This window comes from Dermacentor silvarum, chromosome 11 (assembly GCF_013339745.2).
Source record: "Dermacentor silvarum isolate Dsil-2018 chromosome 11, BIME_Dsil_1.4, whole genome shotgun sequence".
NCBI classification, from domain to species: Eukaryota; Metazoa; Arthropoda; class Arachnida; order Ixodida; family Ixodidae; genus Dermacentor; species Dermacentor silvarum.
In genome coordinates, this window is record NC_051164.1 from 82412060 (window position 1) to 82440023 (window position 27964).

General features: G+C 43.6%; 1 protein-coding gene across 3 annotated transcripts in view; it reads left to right on the forward strand.

Annotated features, from left to right (window-relative positions):
* Nucleotides 1-1122: 1122 nt before the first annotated feature.
* LOC119433260 (ankyrin repeat domain-containing protein 13C-like) overlaps nucleotides 1123-27964 on the forward strand; it is a 51399-nt gene continuing 24557 nt past the window's right edge. For all 3 annotated transcript variants that reach the window (XM_037700407.2, XM_049659070.1, XM_049659069.1), the window contains exons 1-10: nucleotides 1123-1283; nucleotides 2229-2270; nucleotides 4166-4270; nucleotides 5140-5271; nucleotides 8913-8979; nucleotides 15255-15399; nucleotides 20722-20853; nucleotides 22762-22829; nucleotides 23155-23248; nucleotides 25771-25920. In XM_037700407.2, the coding sequence (XP_037556335.1) occupies nucleotides 1154-1283; nucleotides 2229-2270; nucleotides 4166-4270; nucleotides 5140-5271; nucleotides 8913-8979; nucleotides 15255-15399; nucleotides 20722-20853; nucleotides 22762-22829; nucleotides 23155-23248; nucleotides 25771-25920 (1065 nt within the window). In that variant the 5' untranslated portion in view covers nucleotides 1123-1153. The remainder of the gene's footprint in view (nucleotides 1284-2228; nucleotides 2271-4165; nucleotides 4271-5139; nucleotides 5272-8912; nucleotides 8980-15254; nucleotides 15400-20721; nucleotides 20854-22761; nucleotides 22830-23154; nucleotides 23249-25770; nucleotides 25921-27964) is intronic.

The window sequence follows — 27964 nt, forward strand, 5'->3', positions numbered from 1 at the left end:
AAAGAAAAGAAACGAATTTTGTAAATCAAAGACAATATATTAAAGGAATAATATGGTGTACATTAACGAATAATCATACTAAATGAGCGTAATTCTCTTATCTCTATCATTATGAATTTTCAGGAATATATTGAAGCTTGAAAAGATGCTATTAATATTGTTAGTCATTCGTGATAGGAGACAAAAAAAAAAAAAGATAACTAGCATGGCAGTTTTTAGAGCCTGCATTATCTACTTCTTCGTTAAAATTTTCTTTGTTACAAGTGGTAGACGTGATTTTGGACGTGTCTGCACGTATCTATAGTACACTGCACCTTTAAAGCTGTCTTCTCCTCAAGTAGAGATTTCGTGCGGAGAAGTGCACGTCTGTAATTGCGATTGACCCTACGAATAAGAAACTACGAAGATTTCACGGAAAGTCGGAGAAACTAAAGCTGCGTGTATTAATACAATTGATTCCAATTTTTCTTAGTATTGCAGCCTATAGTCAGCAAACGGGAACTTGTTAAAAAAAAAAAAAAACTTCTTTCTGTATAGTTGACATCGTTTGTTTTCTTTGTTGGCTAGTTTTGAAGTGCAAGAGTTTAATATTGAGACTTGTAATCCATCAATTCAAATTTCAACACGAGCGTAATTGATTTTTAACTATGGTTAATGATCGGCCATGTTGATTTGGTTTGGTGCCTATGTGTATGGCACAACCCACTACGGGGGATCGTCCATGAATCAGGTGGCAGTAGGTACAGCCATGTCGACCTTTGTTTGTGCTTTCAGTTTCTTTTTCTTCTTTATTTCCCCCCCTTTCTTTCAACCCGATTATTACGAACATCGCAGTTGAGTTCCACTCCATCGCAAACTTGAGGTTAGTTCATGCTTTCAAGAAAAAGAAGAGAGTTTGTGACGGAAGCATCACTGCCACTACACTCGTTCGAAGAGCAAGATCGCGGACAATTTTAGAAAGCACGAGGTCGCTAAACTTTTCGCACCGAAAAACGCGCCTCTCACTTTTTTTGTTGTTTTCCACGTGAGAAAAAAAGTACCGTCGCGCCGCGTCGCGTCGACCGCCGGCGTTTTTTTTTTTCTTTTTTTTTTTTTTTCGTGTTTCGTTCTCGCATTGTAACGTACGCCCGACGAGGCGACGCGAGAGGTAAACATGGCGGACAGCGACGGCGACAGTGAAGGCGGCAGTATGTATCCGTTGCACGAAAACGTATTTCTAGGCGATGTCCGTCGTGTTTCGGCACTCCTGAGGACGCACGACGTCGCGCAGAAGGACGTTCACGGTAAGACGGTCTCGCACTGCCTGCACGTTTGCCCTCTCGCGACCAGTTTTCGTTCCGTGTCCGTTCGGCCGGCCATAGGAGAGCTGCCCCATCGTTTCGATTTCGGGAAAGCTAAACCGTTGCCCACCGTTTCGCAGGACTTGTCGTACATCGAAGAGAGTCCACCTCGAAATTGACCAAATTGACCCCATGTTTATCTCGTCGCTGAGACGTGCGCCGCGAAACACTCTTGCGAGGAGGTCTGCCGCGACTGTCGGTATCTAAGGGCGGCCGGACGTAAACCGTGTTTGACGGAAGAAGCTGCACTTGCGGAGCGCATAATTCTCTTATTGCCGCGTTTCCGCCCTCAACTTTCTTTCGGCGTGCCCCGTAGGCGCGCTTGTTAACGGCTGCCCGAGAGAGGAAGCGGTTTAAGGAATTTCCGCTCCAGAATTGACAGTATATCGGCCGGACACATGGCCTTGGAACGCTTTCGTTCCGTGGGAAAACTACGGCCGTGGGAACGTTGATGCAGGGATGTCGGCGAGCTTGTACGCACGAGAGAGGAATTGGATTTGTTTGTAAAAGGATTATGTGTCGCTTTGCATCCGGCGACGTTGTTTACGCGTGTAGCGCCTACGACAACGAGTCTATGTGGAAACGGGAACTGGTTGAAATGAATGAGAACGTTCGGCTTCGCGTGATTACACGAGACCGCGATGTGGCATCGTGCCGTAGCCAGCTGCTGAACGTACCGCGGCTCCAAGAGCTCGGCGTTCGGGCCTTTGTCGCGCCGATGGTCGGCATCGTTAACGGACGTAAAAATGAAACGAACAACAAAAGAAACGCGGATACGTGTTCTAGTTTAGTTTGACTTGTTTCCTTTTCAAGTTGAGATGACAGGACGTGCTTGCGTGACAAAAGTACGAAAGCAACACCTGTCTTTCTTTTTCTTCTTTTTTTCAGGAAACACGCCACTTCACTTGGCCGTCATGCTGGGTCAGAAGGGTACGTCTGATAAACATTCATTTTTTTGTAATTCGAAATTTATAATGCAAGCACGTAAGCAGCGTTGAGACGTCGGTATTTGTTGTTTGTTTCGTGGTGAACCGCAGAGCGTCACGACAGCTAATTTTTCGGACACTGCTGTGACATGTCTTGTTAGCCGACTAAAGGTCACCTGCTGTATTCGAGACGCTCGTCTTCACGTCATACCATCTGTGCCTTTAGTTTCTGAGCATTGTTCACGCTAAAAAATATATTTTCTCTGTTCTATTTCGTCACCTCTTTCGTTTCTCGTTGATGTGGGGCAACAACACGTCGAAAGGCCACGCTGAAAGAAGTGAATTTTTTTTGTTAAATTCAGTTGGCACTACCCTTTGTTTCGGCTATTCTACGAAAGCCGATGCAGTATTACATTTGAAAGTCAAGTTTTTCCACAAACTAGAATGTTCGATTGTAGCAGATCATGCCCAACTTATGACACATGATGTGGTGTGCATTTTGAATTGAGGCGTATTATGTTTGCTTAACTCACCACTGTGTCCTGTAGTTTATCAATACATGTGATCAGCTATAGTTATATTTTTAAGCATTGATAAACAGGAGAAGGTGACCGCTCATTATATTAAGCCCTTCCGTGCCTCGCTGTATCACTAATTCTGACCAAGAATAACCAAATTATTTTTAAAAACCCCAGTTGACAGCATTAATTTACCTCCTCAGAAAGAATAAATTCACTTCTACATGTGCTGTTCCATGGATTTTGCGCTGCCACCTACCATAAAGCACCGACACAAAACTAGGCTCGTCTATGGCATTGCTAGAAAATGCGAAGTACCGCTTAGGGGGCTTGCCCTTGGCCGTTTTTACCAGAAATGCGTGAACGAACCCAGCTCCTCTAAGGCATTAGTTTTTCTTCAACCAACTAATTTGTGTGAACACATAAACGAGTGCCTGTATCTGTGCTTACATTTCTATAATATCATTGTGTGCCTGTGTTTATTTGTATGTGTCATAACCCCTTGAGCTAAGTGGCTGCAGTTGTTGCTCTGTGTAGGATGCAGTCCTCATTGAGCCAGCTGATAGTTTTTGGATTGTGCTTCTAAACATTCTGTGTGAAGTAAAGGATCTGAATATTAAAATAGAAAAAGAAGCTATATAAATGCAGATGTATACATCTTTAGGCTTGCCTTTGTTGCTGTCCTAACACAGCAGAGCTTTGTGTACAGTTTGAGAAACTGGGCTTGTGATCATGGTTGCTCTTACACAAGGCTGATGTTTTCAAAATGTTATGTGAAGAAAAAAATTTGTTGTCACAAGTTAGGAAAATGAACGTTGAGTTTCTGACATTTAAGTCTTTTACATAGCCTTGCTTAGTGTGGTGTGTGCGGTAGCGAAATTGTAGCCTTTCTCCAGAGTCGAAATTATTGAGACACAAGGCAAACCAGATTACAGGTTGCCATTCAGTTAAATCAGTAACTTTGCATATTGGTAGCTGCCTTTTAATCGCGGGCAATGCCACACATTTGACAATATTTTTGCCACATTTTTGCTTTCTCCTGCGAAAGTTAACTAGAGAGATGTTCATGTTTTTAGTTTTGCACAAAAGGCAACACATATGCATGAAACACAGAATGCACATGGATATATGGAACAAGCATTGCACCCTATTTGTTCATGTGTTTCTTGATTCCTGTGTATTATTTTTTGTGAGAAGAACAATGAACAGCACTGCTCTTTTGAGACTTTGGGAACTTATTCGGTAGTGGTGACCTATTGGTCGGCATTATTCCATTGCTGTGTGCACATTGTGTTTTGTCTTCTGCAGAAGCCTAAACTTTTTAACACAGACTCTGTGAATTAACTGTGCATGTGTTGCTTTTTTTGTGTGCAAAATCTAGAGTGTGTGCAACTACTTTTGGCACACAATGCTCCTGTCAAAGTGAAGAACAGTCAAGGCTGGAACTGCTTAGCAGAAGCTGTCAGTTACGGGGATCGTCAGACAAGTGAGTCGATTTCTGGCCAATGTGGCTCTATGAAACGTTTTGTTTTTCTGTAATCACATTTGCAGTGTCCTTGTTATGTAATTTAACAAGCAAGTTTGAGGGACAACATTAAGGATTTTTTGGAGATCCACATATCGCAGCGAAATTGGTATTAGTATACTCTAAGACTGGGTACCAGCGTGAGATGTCTGATGCGTTAAGTTTCCCAAAACCAACCTGCCAGTGCTGTTTTGCTTGTGTACACACTATGAAGTCAAACTCCACTGTAAACTACGAACTGCAAATGTACGAAGCAGATGTACTTAGCAAAACAGACAGATGTCATTTTTGTGAAACAACTTGGTCGTTGCTGAAATAGTTCGTCTGATTTTGCCCACCAGCAGAGCTCAGTTAACTACGCAGTTTTTATTTGCAGTTTGTCCTGTAAAATTTACACAACGGTCTTTTCAAATTGCTAACAATAATAGTTTCTTGACATTCCCATCGTGCATTAATTGCTTTTCACGAAAACCCAGCAAGGTACAATTCTTTAATTCTTGTTCATTGCAGTTCTTGTATTTATTTTATTTTGTTTTACACTAGCATTATTAATTCATGGGCACACTTCGATACTCCAGGGCTGTATTCTCACCTGATTACTTTGGCTATATCGCTGTCAGTGTGCTTTGAATGGCTGAGCCAGTGGACGGGATGCCCGTCACTCCAGTGAGGCATTGTGCTAGACATCATTGCCCGCAAGCGAAGTGTGTCAGAAAGCAATCATTTGAAAGTATACCGCCTCTGTGCATAATTACGTCTTGATAAATGTCTGTTGCATTAAATGGAATTGTGCCTATTGTTTCAACATGCTTTCGTGTGGGTATGCGCAGTACTCTCCCTGTTACGGAAACTCAAGCAGCAGTCGCGGGAAGCAATGGACTTCCGGAGGCCGGATCTCGTGCGTATTTTGGAACTCATGGGGGATTTTTACATGGAGCTCAAGTGGGACTTCCAAAGTTGGAGTGAGTTGTCTTCACCTCATCCCTCTGTAATTTTTTGCATGACAAAACTGGCCATATACATGTTGTTTAGTGTAGATGCATTCGGTGCATTTAGCAACTTTAGGTGTGATGTAGTGTGCAGTAGAACTGACATCTGGGTGAGTTGGTAAGGGCTCATTTTTTTGAAGCGGTGCCACAGAAAGACACAAACATGGAATGACACTATGAAAACAAGCGCCAACTCTTAACTAACTCAAGTATATTCGCAAAGGATAGGACAAAACATACCCACACGTGCTTAACCAATAAGGAAAAGTTAGCCATTCAAATACAAATTTCTTTTCGGTGCAACGCATTAGATGGGAAACTGACACATGATTCTTTTTTGTTATGTGTGTCATGCATCGATAATCTCCCAAGCTGTCTGATTATGATGCCTGGCAACGTGAGCCTGGCTGAACTCGGGTGCGGAGTTCAGTTGGTTCAGTTCAAATGGATTTGATGTTGCTCATGGAACCTGATCACATTTGTTGGGAGTTCCGGCTGTGCCCACAGAAAGGAATTCCTCCAGGCACTCAAAATTGGTAAAAGATGGTATAGCCCTTTCCTGTGTGCGTTTGGCGATCCACAAAACCTGTCCTGATTGCATGTAAAGTATTGTTTGAAGTAGGCAGATTAAAATGTGTGGGCTTTCTCGAATCACGATTAAGAACAGAGCATATGAAAAGTCAATTTGGGCAATCAAGTTAGGAAACGGCATTGATGGCAAAAAGAAACAGTAAAGAAAACTCAAGAATATCGCTGTAGTCTATATGTTCATGCGCTATCTCATGTACCTAAGAAACGTAGCTGCCTGATACGAAGTAAAAGTTGTGTTTTCTGTGCCAAATAAGTTTGGTGGAATTTTCGCACGTCTAAGGAGAAAAGGCTGAAGCAAAGCAGGGGGAAAAAGAAAAAATGGCCAAAGGACGGAAGGCTGTGGCCTGTGTAACACAGGTCACAGGCATTTGAGTGTCACGGAAATGGTGTACAATCTGCCTCTTTTGTGTGGCTCTGCCTATGTAGGGCAAACCGGACATTGTGTCAATATAAGATTAAGGGAGCACGGGTCATCTACACATAGCGATAGTCAGTCACATATTGCCTTGCACTGCGTGGCGTGTGGCTGTGCAGCTGAGTTCAGCCAGGCTCACGTCGCCAGTCATCAAAATCAGACAACTCGGGAGATTATCGAGGCATTGGACACACATAATAAAAAAGGATTGTGTATCAGCTTTCCATTAATTTTGTTGCATCAAAAAAAATTTTTTTATTTGAATCACTAACTTTTCCTTGTTTGTTTAACCACGTGTGGGTATATATTCTCCTGTCTTTTGCGAATTAAACTTGAGGGTCGGCACTTGTGTTCGTAGTGTCATCCCATGTTAGTGTCTTTCTGTGGTGCCATTTCGAAGAAATGCTGTGTGTACCTGGTACTGTTGTGAAAAACTGCAACTTAAACAGAGCAACTCAAGCACTAGCATAAATATGGCTAGATTGTGGTTGATTGGTAAGTATGTTCAAAACAGTGCAGTTGAAGTGCTAACATGTAGGTTTGCATAGCATGTCTGTTGATTGAACTGACGTCATTATTACCACATGTTACTGCACAAGCCACCTAAGTGGCTTAGCCGTATCAGGACTCGGCCATATTCAGTCTTCACGTTGTATATTTTTACACAAATAACAGGGGGGCAATGTGAACTCTGCTTGACGAGAGGATAGTCCTCTCAAAACAAGCCCAGACAAGCCATGCCAGGTGACATGGCTTGTCCGGAGGTAGCCCAAAACAAGCTGAATATCACACAACGAATGTATAAAAAATTCAGCTTGTTTCAATTAAAATGCACCTTCTACATTAAAATTCTATGCATTTTTGCCAGGTGGCTTAATTTCATTAAATGATTGAGAAAAAAAGGTGTTAAAAAACTAGTAGTAATCATTTATTGCAATGCTGCCTTGCGATAATTTGTGATGGTAACAACTTTTGGGTTGATTTTCCCGTTACTGATGAGAGTTATAGATTGAAACGAATGTGCTGCAGTTTAGGCCGCCTGGAAATATGATGATGAGGAAGGACTGGTGAATGTATCAGTATGCATCAGATGACTGCTTTCTGAATGAAAGTGTCTGAAATGCCAGTGAACTTGTTAAAAGAAACCCAAGTGAGTGAAGACTTGCAGATCACACGACGAAAGCTAGAAGCCCTGCTTTGCTTATGTAGTATACAAATAACGATAGATATTATTAACCTCTGCAGTCTATTTTTGTTAGATCAAGAATGGCTTTTTTCTTTTTTGCATGCTTCTCGTTTACTAAGCATGCCAGCAGCATTTCACTTTCTGCCATGCTCTTCCAGAGTGCCAGCCTTTTCAATGAAGTTATCATTTATCCATTCTCTTTTTGTGTGTGGGTATATGTGACAAGGCAGAATTGAACAAAGGATGCTTGTTAAGCCTAATGTTATAAATGTTGTTTTATCGACTTGGGAAATGTGCTATGTGCTTCGCCAGCTTTTACAAGCCTCTTTAATTTTGTTTACAGTTTGCACTTTGGGAGTAAAGCACCAAACTTTGCATCATTATGTGATTATGCATCCTCATGTGGCATGTATAGTGTGCTAGAAATGCCCTTTGGTTGCATCGATTTAGGCTAAACCATTTACAATAGTGTTTAGTTTTGCATATTTTACAGCGTATGCTATTATGGGCGCAATCCAATAGCCATTTCGGTTGACGATGTTGTCCGCTGCCACCGCGGGTGTCCGTTGTAGCTACTGCCAGAAATTAGAAAAAAGAAAAAGCAGATCCCGCCAGGATCGAACCCGGGCTCTCTGTGCAGGAATCAGCTACTCTACCACTGCGCCACGCCACCGTTTGCTAGCTGCTGCATAAAAATGCCCTATACAGGCGTCCTAGTGTGTAAGGAGTCACGTGATGTGAGATGCGGGCCACATAGCATCAATATGCGCATGCTTTGCATTGCAGTTGCATTGCAGTTGCATTGTATTCCACCAGGTGTCACAACATGTAGCAGTTGCATCCTATTGTGCCAGGTGGCAAGGGACGTGACATGTGCTCTGCATAGTCTCGATACCTGTGCTTGCTTTTTGCACACGCTATGGCGCCTCCTCGCAAGGTACGAACTGCTGCTGAGCAAGTGAATCGTAGAGTTAAGTGTGCGGCTACAATCGGGCAACGTCGGGCTTGCTGTGAAGAGAGCAGCACAAGCTGCAGCTCACTGTCAATGCAAGGCGGACAGTTCAGTTCGTTCTAGTGCAAACTACCCAAAGAGACGATCTCCTATGGAGCCGTTTCTCCAGCTTTTTTTGTGACTGTGCCGCGTGTGCCACAAAGGCCTGTGACATTTATTGAACCATTGTTTTTTAAAGATTTCGGCGATGCAGTTTTACTTTGTCATAGGTTTGCTTTATCTGCGCCAATTGGGTGCATTTTTTAATTGTTGCCTGATAATACTTTCTGTGACTTTGTGAAATTTCTAGTGCCAGGATTGTTGTGGGGTACCTGTTCTCTCTTGTGCAGTTCTGTTGCCCTCTTGTCACTGACTCGTCCCAATCGTTTTGTTTGACCAACTGCTTTTTTTCATGCTTTTTTTCCTTGCAGTACCATTGGTCTCAAGGATACTGCCGTCAGACATCTGTAAAATTCACAAAAAAGGATCGAATATTCGGTTCGTTTCTATTCCTCAATTTCACCACACTCCCAACTGTCCCTGAAGTTATTTGTAGTTCTAGGATCCTTATCTCGTCCTTTCATGGGTGAAGTGTCAAGGTGGTCTTCTTTCTTAGGCCAGAACTTTCATACAAGCCTTATCATTTTGTTTGAAAGCTGCACATGTGTGTTGGAGCACCGTTGTCGGATGGCCGGATGTTTTCCTTGCCTAAAGGGGCGAGCACCTGACCTTTACAAACTCCTCTTTTATTGAGGCAACGGAAAGCATGTCATTCAAAGTACTGAGACCCTTAACAATTACTTCAAAAAGCGCATGAAATAATACTTAACAGACGATTTGGGAAGTGTTTACATTGATGCAGGCAACACTGATAGCAGAGAGCGATGATGATATTGCATCAGAAAAACAGTAATTGGAAGTTATTACCACTTTTCCAGCTTGCTGAATCAATTTTCATTAACTTAATTCAAATGCGGCTTCTGCAGATACGAGGTCTGTTAGAAAAGTATCCGACCTTCGGCCAAAGAAAAAAAACTGGCATAACTGGAGCGTTGGAAAACTAATTACCCTCAAAGTAGTCTCCTTGGGACTCCACACACTTCTCCCAGCGGTGCTGCCATTGTTGGAAGCATTCCGAGAAGGCCTCTTTCGGAATGGAGTTTAGCTAAGCTGTCGTTGGAGCCATAATGTCCTCTCTTGTCTGAACTGTCGCTCCTTTCAATGGCCTCTTGATTTTTGGAAACCGCCAGAAGTTGCAGGGGGCCATATCAAGAGAGTAAGAAGCCTGTTGAACTACAGGAGTCTGGTTTTTTGCCAAAAAATCTGAATCAAGTGCGAGGAATGTGCAAGAGCATTGTCGTGATGGGTGTGCCAATTTCCTGTTGACCACAACTCCGGTCTCTTGTGCCGCACAGCATAACGTAGGCGACGGAGGACATCCCTGTAGTACTCTTTGGTGATTGTATGACCCTGTGGTGCGTAGTCGTGGTGTACCACACCGTGGGAGTCAAAGAAAGCAGTCAGCATCACTTTGACGTTGCTGCACACTTGGCGGGCCTTCTTTGGTCTTGGTGGCGTGGAATGCATCGACTATGACGACTGGGATTTGGTTTCCGGGTCGTATCCATTCACCCAAGACTCGTCACCAGTGATTATGGTGTTCATGAAGTTGGGGTCACTGTTTGTTGAATCCAGCATGTCCTGTGAGACTTCAACACGAAGTTGCGGCACAAATTTCGCCGCAACCCTCTTCATGGCCAAATCTTCGGTCATAATGGAATGTGCAGAAAAAGTGCTGATGCTCACCTCTTCCGCAACTTCTAGGATAGTCACACGACGGTCCCGCATCACCACAGCGTTCACTTTGGCAATCACCTGGTCGTTTCGGCATGTTGATGGCTGACTGGAGCGTGGCTCGCTCTCCACCGATGTGCGGCCGTCTTTAAACCAGTTGTACCACTCCTTAAAGGGAATACGGACACAAAATCTACAAATTTTACGAAAATGCTGAAAATGAATCCTCAGTGTGTGTGATTATACCGAAAAGAAGTAGTAACTTAGCTCATTTTTGAGCCGATGTCTTTATTTTTGGCGTTTTTGTGAGCGTGCGGATCGTCGCCCGACCAGCGGGAGTTGGAAGGCGTGACGTCACGACACCCTCGTCGGATAGCCAGCTGGCCGGCCGCGGTCATTCGAAGCGCGCCGCCGCCGCCATCGCGAGCATGGATTCGAGTTCTGGTGCCTCTACCAGTGATGAGTACACTTCTGAAGACGAGGACCATTCCAACTTGGCAAAAAATATTACCGCTTACGGTTACGAGCCTTCCGCATCAAGCAACGAAGAAGAGCAGGCGACCGTGGAAGTGCCGGTCAGGTTTTTTGCGAACTGTTGCGTGAAGATTTCACTCTGCACCAGACACTTCTGGAAGAATTATTTGTCATTTCCTCTGTAAACTTGCTTTTTTCAAGAGCGCACGCAGGCGAGGCAGCTGCGGGGTACTTCAGCACTACGTGGGTGACTGAAGAGTAGTTTATGCCGTAGGCGTGAGCAACTGCTGTGAGGTATCAGTACCTTCGAGACTCTCGCGTCCACTTTGTCAACCACCCGACAGATGGCAGCACCTGTCTGGAGTTCTCCCCATTTTTTCCTGCTTTAGCCTGTGGAGAAGCAGAGCTGTATGTGTGTGTGCCCCGCTTGCCATGTAGGTCTGATCTACATGGCTAGCCTTGCATTGTTTTACTATGCTTTGCCAAAATTTTTAAAGACATTACTGCCTTCGTGCCCAGCCTCGGGCATCTCGCCCCAGCCTTGCCCTCACACTGCTCAAGAAGGCTGCAAGTGAACGAAAACTGTACCGACATCTTTTCGCCTCCTCTTTTCAAACGCGCCGCTGATCATTTCTGCCTTGCGTTTTCGTAAGAAGACCGATAGCACAGCGTCAGGCTTTAGGCATTGCCTTTTGAGCGGCATGCCGATGCTTTTCAGCACAGCCGGGCTGGTCACATAATCATCGTCGACGAAGTGGTCCGTGCAAATGAAGTCATTTTTTAGAAGTCTCCAGGCTGGGCGTGATGGCTGACAGGCAGGTATCCAGTTTATGCACCTTCTCGTCTCTGAGAAACGTGTGAGACGGTGTGTCACGAGCGACGATGCTGTTATAACAGCAGTGTCTGGGCATTTCCTTCCGCCGTGACGAACACGTCAATATCAAGCGATGACCGCGGGAAGGCGCATGTAAGACGCACCACCTGTGTGGCGCTCCGATGGGGATAATGTTTCAGACGGACCACGTGCGAAGATTGCCGAAAGGGGTTAAACAAACGCTGCAAGGGACCGGAAACACTGCGACGGCTGTGGCCAACCTTGGCTGCATGCACGTGCGGGTGGGTGTTATGACGTCAAATTTCAGCTTGTGCCGGCGGCCGTTTGGAGGCAAGGTGCAACAGAAAATCGCAAAAAAGATAAAGATGTTGCTCGTTCTTTTTTTTTCAAAGCAGCTTGTTGTATTCGTCATTTTCAACAGTTCAACTTTTGTTACGACGCAAAAGAACACCCGCCAACTTTTGTGTCCATATCCCTTTAATCTGTGTGCTGCTCATAGCATTGTCACCGAAAGCTGTCTGAATCTTCTGAATGGTTTCCACTTGGCTGTCGCTCAGTTTCTGGCAAAATTTGATGCAGTAGCGTTACTCCAGTCGCTCCGTCATTTTCCTTGCAATAAAAAAACCGACGAGAGCACTGCGCACTACCTCACTCAAACGCTGCGTCTCAGCGACTGACGCTATCGGCAGGTGGGAAAAAATTCGCGCATGTGCACGAAGGTTCAAGGTCGGCTGATGCAAGCGCGCTTGTTTCATATCCATCAGGTATTCGAAAAAAAAAAAGTTGCATACTTTTCTAACAGACCTCGTATATGTGATGTGTAACACGCTTCTACAATAACTTGCACGTTAATGGACAGGCACTGTCCTTTCTCGTCAAACATTCTCAAGCACTTCGGAGCTGTGCTTGTCTTGCTGTTGTTGATTTAAGAGTGATTTCAAGGGTGCCTGTTTGCACAGCAGGCGTTAAACTGAGAAGATAGGCTGTTTGAGTTGATAAACTTGAGAGATTGAAGGTACAATATGTTTAATTTAAAATTTAAGAAAAGATTTTGATGAAAGGTAAGAGATGCTTTGATGATGATTGATGCATACCTGCCAACTCTTCCGAATTTTCCGTAAAACGTGCAAATTTTTACCCACCTTAGGATTTTATGAATGTCGACTCAGTTTTTACGTAAAATTGATTTTACTCGCGAAGATATTTTAAAATTTCTAATAAAGCCACACCATTGTTGATGGGCGGGGGTGCCGCTTACGTAGGGCGCGCGGATAGAGATAGGGGTGTGCGCCTTAACCTTTATTGTCTGCAGGTTGTCGGGTCATTGGATGACCTGACTAACAGATTGTCGTTGCTCTCAACATAGAGACCCACCCTACGTAAGTGGCGCCCCCAGAGACGACGGGGATTTTGGGTCAATGTGGCATGCACAGTTTCCGTATAGGAGGTCATCTCACCTGTTGCCTTTGCTAGGCTTTTTTTCGAGAGTATGCCCTGTTTTGTTGGCCTTGCCAATTTTTGTGTGACCAGCTGCTGCATCCGGCGCAGTGCGGCTCCCGCACTCCAGTGCTCGAAGGCTCGTCAGTACGGCCAAGCATGTTTGAAGTTGCACTTATTAGCAGAATTTCCATGCCCCCCCCCCCCCCCCCCCCCCCCCCCTTTCGGTCTGGAGTTTACGAATTTGAAAGTCTTGAGGTTGGCAGGTATGTTGATGCGTGTAGATTGCTGCGAGCTCATGCTACTTACAATCATATTTGATAACTGTGAAATTCAGTAAGCAGGAATTCTGACAAGTGTAAGCAAGATGGCTGCACTCGTGCTTGTGGCAGTGCTGCTGAAGCTGACATTTGCGTTTTCAAAACTTGGGACGAACAATGGAGGGACGCAGAGATGGTGGCATCAGTTCATGTTACGATGCCTTATTTGTGATTCTAAACCCAGAGGTACACCATCTTGGTTTAGGCGATACAAGATGTGTGGAGAAGCACGCTTGCAGATTTCACACATCGTCTGTCAAGGAAGCAAATTCGCTATTTATGGAAAAGTACCGTGGTTCTTTGCATCAATGCCACTGCGGTGGCTACAGCACTCTGCAGTTGAGCGCAAGGTTGTGGGTGCGTTTCCTGGCTACGGTAGCCACATTTTATTAGGGGCAAAATTCAATAACACTTGTTGCGCTTAGATTTTGGGGAACGTTAAAGAATTCCAGGTAGTGAAAATTGAACCAGAGCCCTCCATCTCTCATAGCCCTACTGGTAATTTGGGACACTAAACCCCGTGAATTAATGAATCAATCTTTTCATCAATGGGAAGAGGGATGTCGTTTCCTGCATCATAATCCTGTTGCATTTGTCAGTTTTAGACCCTTTCAAATGCATTTGCCTGTAAAATTTGCTAGAACGGATATGTCATTCTCATTGTTTTCCTGTGACACTCAATTTGAGCTGTCTCTGACTGAAACTATTGTTCAGAAAGCTTATCTCGTCTTGGTAAGGTGACAAAGCGGGCTACTGTCTTAGATAGATAGCAGGCAGTTTTGAGACAACAGAGCATTAGCACATTTTGTTATCGCCGTCCCTGAACATGGTACAGTGGCAGCTCGGTTCTTTGTTTTGCTTGCCCGAATTGCTTCAGCTTCAAGCTACTTTTTGTGAGCAGAAAAAATTCACAACTAAAGGACGTGTGTTTTGTTTGTTTGTATTCCTGATTAGTTCTGTGTTTTAGGCGTCCCTGGAACCTTTTGTTGCCATTCCAGAAGGCTTATCTCTCACTCTCCTAGGTCTGAAATAGTACGGTGTGTGGTTTGAGGCGACATAGTATGCACACATTTGTTATCACTTTCTCTGGACAATGCGCAGCAACAGTGCACGTCTTTGTCAAACAACCGGATGTTTTATCTGCCTGAATAGATTTCCCGTGAGGACATTGCTCTACCTTGTCAATGTCGGTAGCCTTGCCGTTGCAACTGACTTTTTGTTGTGTATTATTTGAGTTGTGACTTTGCAGCCGCAATAATAGGGTCGTAAAAGAGCAGTTAGCCTTGCTTGATTCAATTGTGGAAAGTTTCTAGCTTGCCATTTTAAGCACTGTAAGAGCTCATGCATGTATGTTTTCTACTTGCGCTTGTTTATTTGTGAAGAAACAAGTGCCTCAAAGTTTTAGCCCTAGTCTAGCTCAGAGTTTGCTAATAACTCTGTCATAGAGTGTACAAGTGCTGTCATTTAAGTGGCTGCAGAGCTGACCTAAACGGAATTTGTTGCAGGATTTTGGTTTCAGTGTTTTAAAAGGAAGGTTACGAAAATTTTGAAATTAAGGAAGTCATAAATTAGGTCTATGATTCTCTAACTTTGCCCCAAAATATGCGACAATTATGTAAGATGTGCATGATGGAGAATTTAAGAAACCAGATTTAATGTTTTTTTTTTCTTGGCCCACGTCCTTTCACCCTTCGTCACTGGCTTGCATGTGCCACTGTGGGCGATTTTTGTCGGGATTGACCGCTCAGCGCAGTTGTCATTGGCATGCGATTGCTATCATGTTCACCGAGACCAGTAACAACGGAAACGAATTCTTGCAAAAAGAACATGGACCTGGTGTTTCATGTTCAGATTACATTCATTCCTCAACCCTGTCCTCTTCCTGTACCTGACATTTTGCTCTGTCCCCTCAGGTTAGACACGACACTCGTCGACTTCAATGACATGAAATGGGAGCGCGGAGACATCACTTTCCTTTTTACGGGCAACGACAAACCGTCCAAGTCTCTAACAGTGCTGGACAACAATCTGAAGGTCTACCAAAACGTCCGTTACGAGGTGAAGATTTCGGCTTGGCGTCCTGTAGCAGTGACTTTGTCATTTGTGGCAGTAATGGCTTGACTCTTGTGCATGTACTTTTATGTACTATTTGCACAAAAATTGGCGCAATATTTAAGGGATGACTATGAGATTGCGATAGCACTTCAGCGTTACAGTGCATTATGAACACAATTCATAAGTTTGTATATGTTCATTGTGACATCTACAATATTTAGGGTCGTTCTGGTGCTTTGTAGATTGTAGATTATTTACTGCCTAACATACAGTACAAATCTTCCCAATTTGAAAATTTTTTTATGAATACAGTCGCTGATCGATGATTCAGACTCTGCAGGGATTGCCTTAAAGTTCAAATAATTGGGAGTCTGAACAAGTAGATTCGCCAAAAAATAAGTTACTTTATTCCACAATTGGCCAAAAAGAAAGCTTGTCAAAGCATTGCAGCATATGCACCTATCCTTGCATTCGACCTGATCAGTCTGTATTTTTACCGTTGTCTTGCTGTTGCTACAGATAGATGCTCCATGCATGCGCCAAATCTCCGTTCGCTGGCAACTTGAATCAAGGATGACTGTGCCCTGATAACTGAACGATTGTACGATTTCTTTGCAACAGTCATTGTCTGGCATCTTCCTCACTTCGTTGCCGTCCTTGTTGGAGCAGACATTCAGGGTGGAGTTGTCGTCAATTGAATCGGTTTCATAATTCTGAGTATCAACAATTGGTAGCACAGCCAATAAAGTCTCTCAAGAACTTGGCACTATTTAACCCTTCAAGGATGGGACATATAAATACCAGAAAGAAATGCTTATATTCTATCTAAATGTGTAGAGTGCATCACAATAAGCATAATGGAATATATATATATATATATATATATTGCCGGAACGTTTTTAGTTATAGGGAAGCTACACTTAGTAGTAAACTGGAAGTGGTATTCACCTCAAACCACCTGTGATTTAGTTTGGAACTTTTACAGACAGCTCTCGTCATGTGCTAACCATAGGTGTATGTTGTATTTGCTTTTCATTACATGTGTGATACCACTGCTGCCGGAAATATTGCATTGGTCAGTCTCCTCTGACTGTGCTCTCAAAAGAAAATAAATCGCATGCCTATCTTTTTTTTCCTCATGCCGTGTTTCTGTTCTAAGCCAACAAATGTCGCTTGCTGCTTGCCATTCAGTGTTGGTAGAAGATACCAGAAACTTCGTACCTAATACTGAAACACAGCAAGAATGTTTTTTTTTTTCTGGTTTGTTGCTTACGGGCAGCAAACCAGAAAAAAAAAAAGTTAACATGTAAGGGAACAAATGCTGAATACTAGAAAACCATTTGACAAACTGCAAAAACAGCGTTTACGACATAGCGGCCTGGTTTGTCCCGGGCACTGCTTTGCTACTTTCAGTTACAAGGAGGTGTCTGAGACAAATCAAAGCAAAAACTGTCGCTCTTATTTGACTCGATGGCTCATTTATAATGAGTTCATGTGGGCAAAGTCTGAATTATCGAACAGCTTGCCGTAAGGTGTCTGAAAATTTGATTGTCTTTGTAAATTACGCCTACGAAGTGAGTAGCGGCACCATAAAGCTGGTTGAAATAATTGAGCATGTCTGAATTATTGTTTGGCAATTGTATGTGATCAGTTACACCTCTAGCCCTTGCAGTGGGTGTTAGTTCTAAGGTTCATGTTTCCATCATGAAAGAACGGATTTCTTATTCTGTAATGTTACCTTAAAGGGGATGCTGAAACATTTTTTGAACATAGTAAGAAAATGTTGCTGGGTTATGCAAGAGACGCCTGTCAACATGAGCCAAATATTAATGCACTGCATGCAACAGGAATTTACTATATTGTGTCAAATTTGCTTGCTTGAAAAATTGCTTGCTTTTGCTTCCACAATATCGTCATGCAGCATCATCACAAGCAGCTAGATACACCAACAGCTATTGGCTGATTTCGTGATCGCGAGAACATTCTCAGTAATACATAATTTCTAATTTTGAGTTAAATGATTGAAACATATATGTCTGCAATCTCAAAAAAGACAGACAAATCATTTCATCTTTGCACTGCAGGTCTGCGCACAGCAGTTGCACGTAACTGCATCTGCTGCGCATGACCTCCGAGATAGCAGTGGCGTGATGCGCAGCGTAGTCTACCGCTGTCTCCACCGGGTGCCATGACGAGCCCTTTCGCGGCCGAGACACTCATATTTTGAGCAGGGCTTTGCCCCCTTGGCTACTTCCTTGTGTAGCTTCCAACGAGCTAGCGGAGGCGAAAAGAGAGGGAAAGCCACATATTGGTGCAATAACTCCACTTAAACCTAAAGGATTCGAATAATTTTTGTACCATGAGATTCGCGAAATGACATCTTTTTATAGTGAGGCCATTCTATGATTAGTTAGAAAAGTGTTCCAAAGCCCCTTTAATGTGACAGTCTCTGTCAATTGTGAAACAATCTATCGTACGCAATGAGCTGCTTGTAATCTGGTTAACTTGATGGCAGATGTGATTGAGGGAGGGTTGGGGGGCTGGGTATGTCTTCGCTTTCAACCCATTAAGGGGGACACACTCACGTGGCCAAGTAGTAAATGGCCGCATCTCTTATCATTTTGTATTTCTCTTCACACAGATTCATTGTGTTGTAAGTAATGTCTTCATGCAATTCCATAAATGAGCTTGTTAAGCCAGCGTGGCAATGACAGTTAACATAGTTGCCATGGAGACAGCAGCGGCTGCCTTACATTACGTTGATCGGAAAGCAAGGTTGCGTTAACGGGGTGCATTCCTCTCTGATGACTCTGTGGCTCTGGCGTTGCACTGCCGAGCTCGAGGTGGAGGGTTGATTCCCGGCCGCCGCCGCCACATTTCTACGGAAACGAAACACAAAAAACGCTTGTGTGCTTAGATTTAGGTGCATGATAAAAAGCCCTCGGTGGTCAAAATTAATCTGGAACCTTCCGTTACGGCGCCTCTCATAGCCTCAGTGTTGTTTCATGATGTCAAACCCCTCGAATCAGTCAATCATATGACAATTGGTATAGACTGTTATAAGTGGCGAGTTTCGTCTTCTGCCTGTTGACGGCTCACTGGTTTCTGTTGCTAACAGATGGAGTCATCAAGATGTTGGCATTACTTTATAGGTCTTATTTACCGAGTCTCTACGGCGTATAACAGTGGCGATTCGCTACCACCAGCCCTTTCAGGTGGCAATTAATTCAATACGTTGAAAATTTACTTTCACTCATTTCTTGCATCTTCAGAGTCATGAGAAGTGTACAGCTACAGAATAAATTACGAATTATCAATTCTGCAGTGGGTTTTGTAAAGTTATCAAAATGTGGACTCCATGCAAGAGTAACAGATGTGAGACTATAAACTGTTTCATGTCTAGCATACTTCAAAAGTACCTGTCCAGCCATTTGAAAAAGACATGCCTGATGTAAAAGATTGCATAAAAACAGTGAAAGGAGCGAACCCACTGCATGATGGCATAGCGAGACAGAACAAACACCCAGCCGCCTACCTTCCAACTCGTTTTACAACTTTTTACAGTCGCTGATCGATAATTCAGACTCGACGGGGACCACCATAAAGTCCGAATAATGGAGAGTTCGAAATACCGGATTTGCCGTAAGATAAGTGACCGTAGTCCTCAAGTCGCCAAATAAAGGTGTGCCGTAGGCTTGGATCATCACTTTCCAGGACACCTTCAATTTTGTGTGACTAGCGCAAGACTCATTTATAGTGTTCTTGGCACGATGCCAAGAGCGCTATCTTATGGCATTGTGGAAATGCTGCCACCCGTCGACGTGTTCGTTGCTAGTCATTCGAAATGTCAGCAAAATGAAAGAATCTTCGAAAGTGATTTTCCGAGAATATGGTTGAAGTTTGTCAACGCGTTGTTGCGTGCACATACGCTTGCCTTTGGCCTGACGGTCCGTGATCACAAATTTCTAGTGATACCTTTCATGCTATTTTCCTTTTCATGTTTCTCATGCTTCGTCAGTGATCAGAGTGCCGCTCTGCCCGCGTTGACGAGATGAGTAGGCCACGATCGGTGGACAATAAGAGTGGAAAGAAACTCGCACGACAATTGGCACAAATCGCAAATGCAGTCCTTGCGACTTAAGCGCTTGGCTTGTCGTGCAGTTTGGTGCAGTCAGCGACTGCACCAAACTTGGCTTCTGTAGTTTCGGCTTTGAGGAGTAGCTGGCGACATGGCTTATGACGTATTGAAACAATATTATCTTCATTTCTGCTCAACTCGGTGAAGTTAGGACGTGGCCGTGCAGTCGGAGCCCGCATTATCGCACAATGCACTGTAAGGAGTCCAAAATTTTGGTCATTTGTAGACATTTGTTTATGGGGCCAGTGGCGGTGCCGCAGAGCCTTCCCAGTAATCAAGCATGTCCAAATTATCGGTCTGGCGATTGTGCACATAATTCAAACTTCCAGCACAGGCCTGATCAGTAGTGTTCCAAGATGTATGCGAGACATCATGAGTATCATTAATTTGATCGCTGCTTTTGCTTTTGATGCACTGTGCTAGCATGCACACTTGTGCACAAAGCACCTAAAATGGGCAGTGTGTGACGTTTTGACCAAATTTGTAATGCCTACCAGAAAAAGGCAGTTACCACTAGGCAGAAAACGTTTCTTGTAGCTCACCTTCCTGATGAGCCAGAACGTTGAAATTCTCATGTGCTGCAGGTGTTTGAGTTAAAAGCATTCTATACCTGACAATATTTTTTCTTTCCTTTCTATTTCTTTCAGACTAAAACTGTAAGCATTTTCTTTAAAATTTCAGTGAAGTTTTTATTTCTGAAATTACATATTATGCCCTGACATGCATGTGTCGTAAACGTTTCTGGAAAACATGTTTGTGTAGCTTTTTTCTTATGTATGGCACGTTACTATAATCATGATTATGTGTTCAATAAAATTCCATAATAAATTAATAAGTCGTTAAAAAAAGAGGGGGGGGGGGTTCAGTTGGACATTACTTTCGCATTCACAACTCATAAGTGCTTAGGTGCCCTCGGATTTTGTTTTTTTATGTTATCAGTGCGAAAATTGTAAACATTTCTTGTATTTTTTAGTACAGTTCTTTTTTTGTGCAAATTATGTATTATGCCCTGAAGTTTGTGTTTGAAATTTATATATTTGGAACGTGCATTTCATGAGCTTTCTATTGATATATAACATGTTCTGGTAAACCTGATGGTGAGTTGAATAAAGAATTGGTACTAACGCATTCAAAAAGCAGTGTCATTGTTTTTCCATGGTAAGAAAAGAGTTGACGTCCATGTGCAGGATACAGAAACCGAGATTGAGGACGAGGTGGACATACTGATGAGCAGCGACATTGTGGCCGGCCAGATCTCAACGAAGACTGTGACGTTCCAGAGGGCACAGTCCGGCTGGCTGATGCGGGAGGACAAAACCGTGAGTGGTACAGTGCTGACTGCAGCTTAGCTCTTGTGCTCCAACACCTGCATTTCTTTCACCGTCGTGCAAATTTTACTTATGTTAAAAGCCTACTGAATGAACCCACTATTGTCAAGCCTGATTATAACGAACCTGAGTACAGACAATTATGCTGGATGTCGTATATGAGAAATTTTGTTAGCAATACCCTTGCAAAACATATATACCATATTTTACGGTCTGTACGTAAGTCGCACCTTTGTATAAGACGCACCCCCCTCAAAACGGAAGTTTTTTCGGAAAAAAACGTATGTAAGTCACACCGGTGTATAAGACGCACTTGTTCGTTTGGTAAGTGATTTAAAAAAAAAACATTACAGTGACATTTCACTCCGTGAACGGGAGTCACGAGCAAGCGTATGGGTGCCATATATTTTCACTCCAAGCGCATTTCTGTTGTCATGGTTTCCGTGATGTTCCATATAAAGTCCAAGGGTAATAACATCGTCCCTGCATGCCGTATGCTGTATGTGCGAGTGAAAGCGTCCGACGGTGAGCCGAATCGCGCACAAGGGAGGAAAGCGGGAAGGCAGTGCGGGAGGGAGGGGGGCGGCTTGTACTTTGGCAGCAACTGCGTAGCTTGCATAGCGATGCGCGCCAATATGTTGACAGCAATCTGCAGATGCGACGAATTCGGGGTCGGCCGACTCGCGGTCGGCCTGCCGCCGCTTGCGTTGCTGCTCCGTCCTTCTCGCATGGCACTCGGGAACTCGATCACGAGAAGAACGTACCCGCCACCTCGATAGCGCGCACAGAACCCGTAGCAAATAAGTCAACCAGTGAGCTTCGCGTGGCCATAACATCAAATCCGATTTTGACGGCAGTTTTTCCAGAAAAAAAAAAAGTACATAATCGCACCGTTCTACAAAACGCACTGCCGCCAAATTCAGAAAAAAAAATGCGTCTTATACTCCGGAAAGTACGGTACTAGCTGTATAAAATGCAGGGTTTGATGAAAACTGCTCTGGTCAGCACAGTTGCATAAAAAACATGGACGACGACTACAGAATAAAAATTTAGAACAAAAGACGTTTCGACTTGTGAAGGGATAATGAACAAGGCTCCCGTGCGGGAGCTGTATTGTCTTTTGTTTCATTTAAGCTTTTATTCTCTGGCTTGTATCCGTGCATTTTACGCAAGTGTACCAAAATAGATTTATTAAAGCAAACTGGACATAAAATATGTTTAACTCGGAATGCCTAAAACATGCATCATAAAACGGCCTGCAGCGTTTTTTTTTTCTTCCCTGCATGCTTTTGCGAGCATAATTTTTTAAGCATCCAGAGCATCTCTGGATCACCCAGTGCAATTGAAACACTATGTTCTTTACTAAGGTCTGAAATTGAGCTAGTTGTTAAGGTAACATTTTTGAACAACCTTTGTGCTGTTTAGTTTGAAGCCAAGAGGAAAGAACGCAACGTTGACGATACAACTGAAGACAAACATGTTTCTTTTCTACTCTAGAAAGGAGCCTTGTTAACAAGACAAAAAAAAAAAAAAAATATTGGTGACAGGTTAAGTATGCCTGCAATGCCTGCAATGATAGGCAAGAAATTAAGTACACTTAAACAGTTGCAAAGTGTCTGTTTGATTAGGCATACTTAACTGACACTTTCCTTTTGTCAGCTTATCGTGAAACAAGTGCACATGCTCTGTGCAGCTATAGATGCTGTAACTGAGATGAACCTGTTTCTCACAAATTCCCAGCACCTGAATGCAGGTAACTGCACATCGAAGTTGTTAGTTGCTGTACTATAATTGCATACTTTTCACTGCTTTGAAGGGAGTGACCCAAGTGTAGAGCTGTGTTAGTGTTGCAGCTTTTGATGTGTTGCGATAGGCACTGTGAAACGTTTTGTTTCGCAGGAGATGGTCGGGAAGTTTCGAGCAGATTTCTACAGCATCAATGGCCTGACATTCGAGTCTCGAAAAAGGTTTGTGTGCATTTCTTTTTGACTTCGCATAAGAAAAGAATTGACATTAGAATACCTTGCGTCTAAGTAGAGGGGGAAATAGCAATTGCAAAGACAGTGCAGTAGTGAAAGTAGAAATTACTTAGCAACATGCTGTTTGCATGTGTCGTCATCAATAGTGACTGGGGCAAACTAATCGGTCACTAATCAATTGAAGCCGCAGTTGACAATATAAGGTATGAAGCTGTAGGCACTTGTTAATCTGTGATTCGATATGTGACTAGCTTAATTCCTACTTCGGTTCATGTTGCCATGTAGTGTGACTTTTGTTTCTTTCCACTTGCAGGAGGGAACACCTCACCGAGGAAGATCTTCACAAGAACAGGGCAATAATCGAGAGCTTTACGAGAGGCAACGCGACAGTCCTAGAAAATGCAGAGGTGCGTCACCGAATCTGGGGCAGTCATTGCATAAAATTGCGTTGCACGCTTTATTTCCTTGCCTCTAGGAGGATACTGTTATACTGATTAGGAGCAGCTATGACCCAGCTGTCTACCCATTTATTATTGTGACCAGTATTGCAGGTGACCAGTTTAACCCTTTCCTTTTTCGACAGGCTCTGTTCGTTTGCGTGGTTATAACAATAACTGTTTTGGACATGTATGGCTAGGGTTGTAACAATTACAAACGCGTTTTTAGCATCTGTGTAAAGCTGCCCCTGTCAATTCCACATGCTGATCATAGGTGGCAGCACAGCATTGTGGTAGAATGATTTTGAAAGAGATGTTGGTGGGGGGACATGGCTGTTCATGTTGCAGTTCATTGACAGGGCGTTGGAGATAAGTCTCACCAGGCCACCACGACTTCTCTCGCTCAACCCTGAGAGGAGGCCTGGTGAACCACAAAACATGCAAAAGCAAAAGACAGGCAGCGCGGCCGCCTTGAAGTTCTCGCACCAACTTGCCGTGGCGTTAGGGATTTTCATGGTGTCTAGTTCAGCCTAGTTATTCTATTGGTAAATATGAACTAAATTGCATTCTAAAAGAGCCAAGGTGTGGACTTCGCAAGTTCAGCAAGTTTTACTGTGCCGCAATGGTCCAAATATGAGGAATCTATGACGTCATACTGACATACGAATGCTGGCGTTTTGGACTGAAGTTCGGGAGGTGGAAGTTGGCAGTAATTTTTTTAATGTAATAATCAACCTCTTACCGCGAAATTATCAGAAATAGAGTTTTGAAAGAATGCTTTACCAGTCTAAAATGATTTCGTGTTATTCTTTAGCATCATTTTAACCCTTTGGGGCTGGTTGTTGTTCCAAAGTGCAACAAATTGAATTTCTAAGTAGCACATCGGCAGGCTTTATGTACAAATTGTATTTATTGATGATATGTTGCTAAACATTTTGCAATATTTTAATCTTGAAAATAAAAAAATAAAAAAAAATATAGACATGATAGTTAACAATAGTTAAGCAACATGATTAGTGTTCCTCAGGCAACATGACTTCTTTGTTGCTGTCATTGTGCCTTTAAGACACCTCATAATCATCATCGAAGTTCCTGAATTTCTGCATAGTTCAAAAAATGCAGGCGCTTTTTGCGCCGGCCTGCCATGTTGGAAAACGAGATATGAGAGCAAAAACGGCACTTGATAAGCTTTGTCGCGCCATCTCTCATATGAAAGCAAAACCTACCGTGAAATTTTTGTTTGATCACTTTCTGAGTACTTGGCGCAACCAGTCTAGGGATGGTTGCACATTTACAAATTATCTTGGGCATGGCAAGGGGGCATGCACTGGCCACCACATGAAGTATACTTGGGCCCCAAATACAAGAGGCAGGTTCACAGAAAGACATAGGCTTGAAGGAATTCAAAGTAGTAGAACAAGAAAACTTGCGGTTTCGCCCGAAGGGCGAAGCATTGGCTGCGATTGCAAGGTTTAGTGTTGAGCGTGAGCTTATCGAATGTTGCTCTAACTACATGCGGGTCCGACTAAGGCGGACGTGATATATACACATGCATGAAAATTTCTGGCACACCTAAAAAATTAACCACGCCGTGTAGGATCTGTAATGACCTCGCACAGGTGCCACTACACTGCCTGTAAAGATCTGAGCCAGTAAAATTGCATCACTTTCAGGTTGGAGTTCCAATATTGTTTTGTATTTTTAATATTTAATAGTCTGAGAAGACTTAAGAAAAAAGGCATGGTGCTGTGAGTATTATGTTTCATGACGTTTGTGGGCTGCCACTCTCAAAATTCTGAGGAAGAAATTAGTCAGGAATGTAAGGCCTGGTATGAGCAACTTTAGTGATAGAATAGTGTAGCAATAAAACCCGCATATACAGCATGGCATATAGTATGGCATGGAATATGCATACATATACCTAAATATATGCATAGCCTCATCGATGGCGAAAATTCACTTAGAGTGTCCATATAATTGCCATCGCAATAAAATGTCGCTGGAGCCAACGTTTTGACACGGAAACTTGTCTTCGTCAGTGCAGCAACTTCCTTCCTTTCCAGCATTTTTATGTATGCACATGGCGGAGGAGGAGTATAAAGCAGTATGCCGAGGAAACCTTCGAGGAATGATTTTAGTCTCAGAATTGATATGGATTTCAGTGCAGCTGATGAACTGTGCCACAGTTCTTTTTTTTTAATTTCTACCTGCCGTGGTGGTGTAGTGGCTTTGGCGTTGCGCTGCCTAGCCCAGGGCCACCGGATAAAATCCCGATTACGGCAGCCGTATTACAATGGGGCTGAAATCCAAATATGCCTGTGTACCGTGCATTGGGTGCACGCTAAAGAAGCCCAGGTGGTCAAAATTAATTTGGAGCCTCCCACTACAGCGTGGCTCATAATCATATTGTGGTTTTGGCACGTAAAACTGCAGGATTTAAATTTCATTTTAATAAATTACTGACGAAATCTTCATTGTGTTATCCTCTGCAGCCACAACGGAGAAAGTCACTGCCTCCGCCTCCACAAAGAGTCGTCACGTTTGAAGATTACATCTCGGCTACACCGGGAAACCCGCCCATTCTGGGGCGAACGCCAGTCAGCAAGACAACTACCAAAGTTTTCAAGGCCACCCTGGCCATGGTGAGTGCGTAAAAAGAAATGTTACTTTGCTAACATTAGACTCAAAAAATTTTGTGTGTGAATGAAAGCAGATGAGTTTCCTAAAAAAGGATTTACGAAAAACTTATTCTGCTGATGAAAAGAACGAAACTGGATATTTTGGTGCTTGTTTTTTGCTCGTCTTGTAGTAGGAGACGCCGAGGAGCATTATCAGTGTTGCATCTCAAGTCAATTGATAGAGTCTGGGAAATTCCAGTCTGATTGAAGTCCAGTCTTATTGAAATTGATAGGTTTCCATTTTGATTGAGTCGGCAGAAGTGTTGCCAAACAAACACAAAGAAACCCAGTCCAAGGCTCACAAAAATGCAGCTTTAAAAAACCGCTTGGGCTTGCTCGTGTCGCCACCTGCCTGGAGCGTCATCCACAGCGACCAATCATAGCATGTGGTTGTCCAAGTGTCTCGACGGCGAGAGGGCTTGTTGTGGTACCTTGCAGCAGCTATGTGCAACTGTAGTGCATATAGCCCAACGTTTGCTATGTGCATGACTGGGCTGGAATGCATGCACGTGCTCGCCTGGCTTTGTTCTGCTCCAGCTTGACCAACGGATAGTAGCCAAATCCAGATTGCAGATTTTGAAGTGCTCTCATTTGATCAATACAAAGGGATGTCTGCAACGCATTTAGCCAGGAGTGAATGCACTCTGGTGTGCAACTCTTGTAGATGCGAACCACCATTCCTCGCAAGGTGCACTAGGCACGTAGAGTCGAGAGCTTACGTGTGGTCTAGGCTTTGAAGGGGCGTTGGCAGAAAACTTTTGTTACGCTTTTATTTCTTTATTGGACAGCTGTTGAACCAATAGTTAATGCTATAGTGCCTGACCTTATCAAGAATGCAACATAACTTAAAAAAAACGTGCGCCAAGTGCAGCACGGCTTTGGACGAGAAAAGGGTGTCTATTCGTGTCACCGAAACCTGATGTGGTGGTCTTGTGGTACCAGACACCATTGAAGCATACAAACATACTATAACCATGCTACTGAAAACCGAGTCCGATTCTGCACTGTATGGGACGAGAGAAAAGAGCAAGTCTCCTCCATTTGCAAGAAAAGCGAACAATTCGAAGGGCCAATTTGGCATCTTTCGGTAACACTAGCTGTATGGCCTTTAACCACCTGTACCGGGCTGACTGGCGCACTCTTCACTTGTTTGTGATACCGCGTGACCTCCACCTCCGCTTTCAGTGACATGAATAATCTTTTTCATGCGATTAGCATTCTTTGCCTACTTGGCCATTCTGCGCCCATCTGTCTATCAATCTAGCCTCCTACGGCGACGTTGTCTACCAGCTTGGGCCATTAGGTATGGGCTCATGATCGTGATGCTATTGTGGTCGTTCTGTCATCGTCATTTCAACTTCGTAATCTGACTCTCGTCATGCCATCAACGTCATGCTTTCTATGCCATTCCAGTGGCCCAAGTTATCTAACAACTTTGACCACTAGGTACGTGGTTGGGATGCCGTCGTGGTCATTGCATCGTCATCATTTCAGCTTTGTCATCCAACTGTCGTCATGCCATTATCGTGGTACAGTTGTCATGCACTCGTCACACCGCTGTAATGATACCATCGTAGTTGTTTCGTTGTCGTCACTCCAGCTTTGTCACCCGACTCTTGCATGCCGTCATTGTCATGCCATTGTCGTCACACAGGCTTTGTGATGCTGACGTCGTCAAGCATTGTTGTCATACACTCGTCATCCCGTAACCTCGTACCGTTGTCATGCTATCTTTGTCATTGTGTTGTCGTCATATCGTCATGATGCTGTCACAGTCATTCCACTGCCATCATTCTACCTTTGTCATCAGACTCTCATCATACCATTGTTATGGTGTCATCATACTGTAGTCTACTTCCTTCATCGTTCCATCGACATCAGTCCTTTTTCGTCATTCTATCATAATTATGGTGTTGTCATTGCGTCGGCAGACAGTCGTCGTCATGCCGTCATGGTCATGCAATTGTCATCTCCCCAGCTTCATCATATGACTCGTCATGCCGCTGTC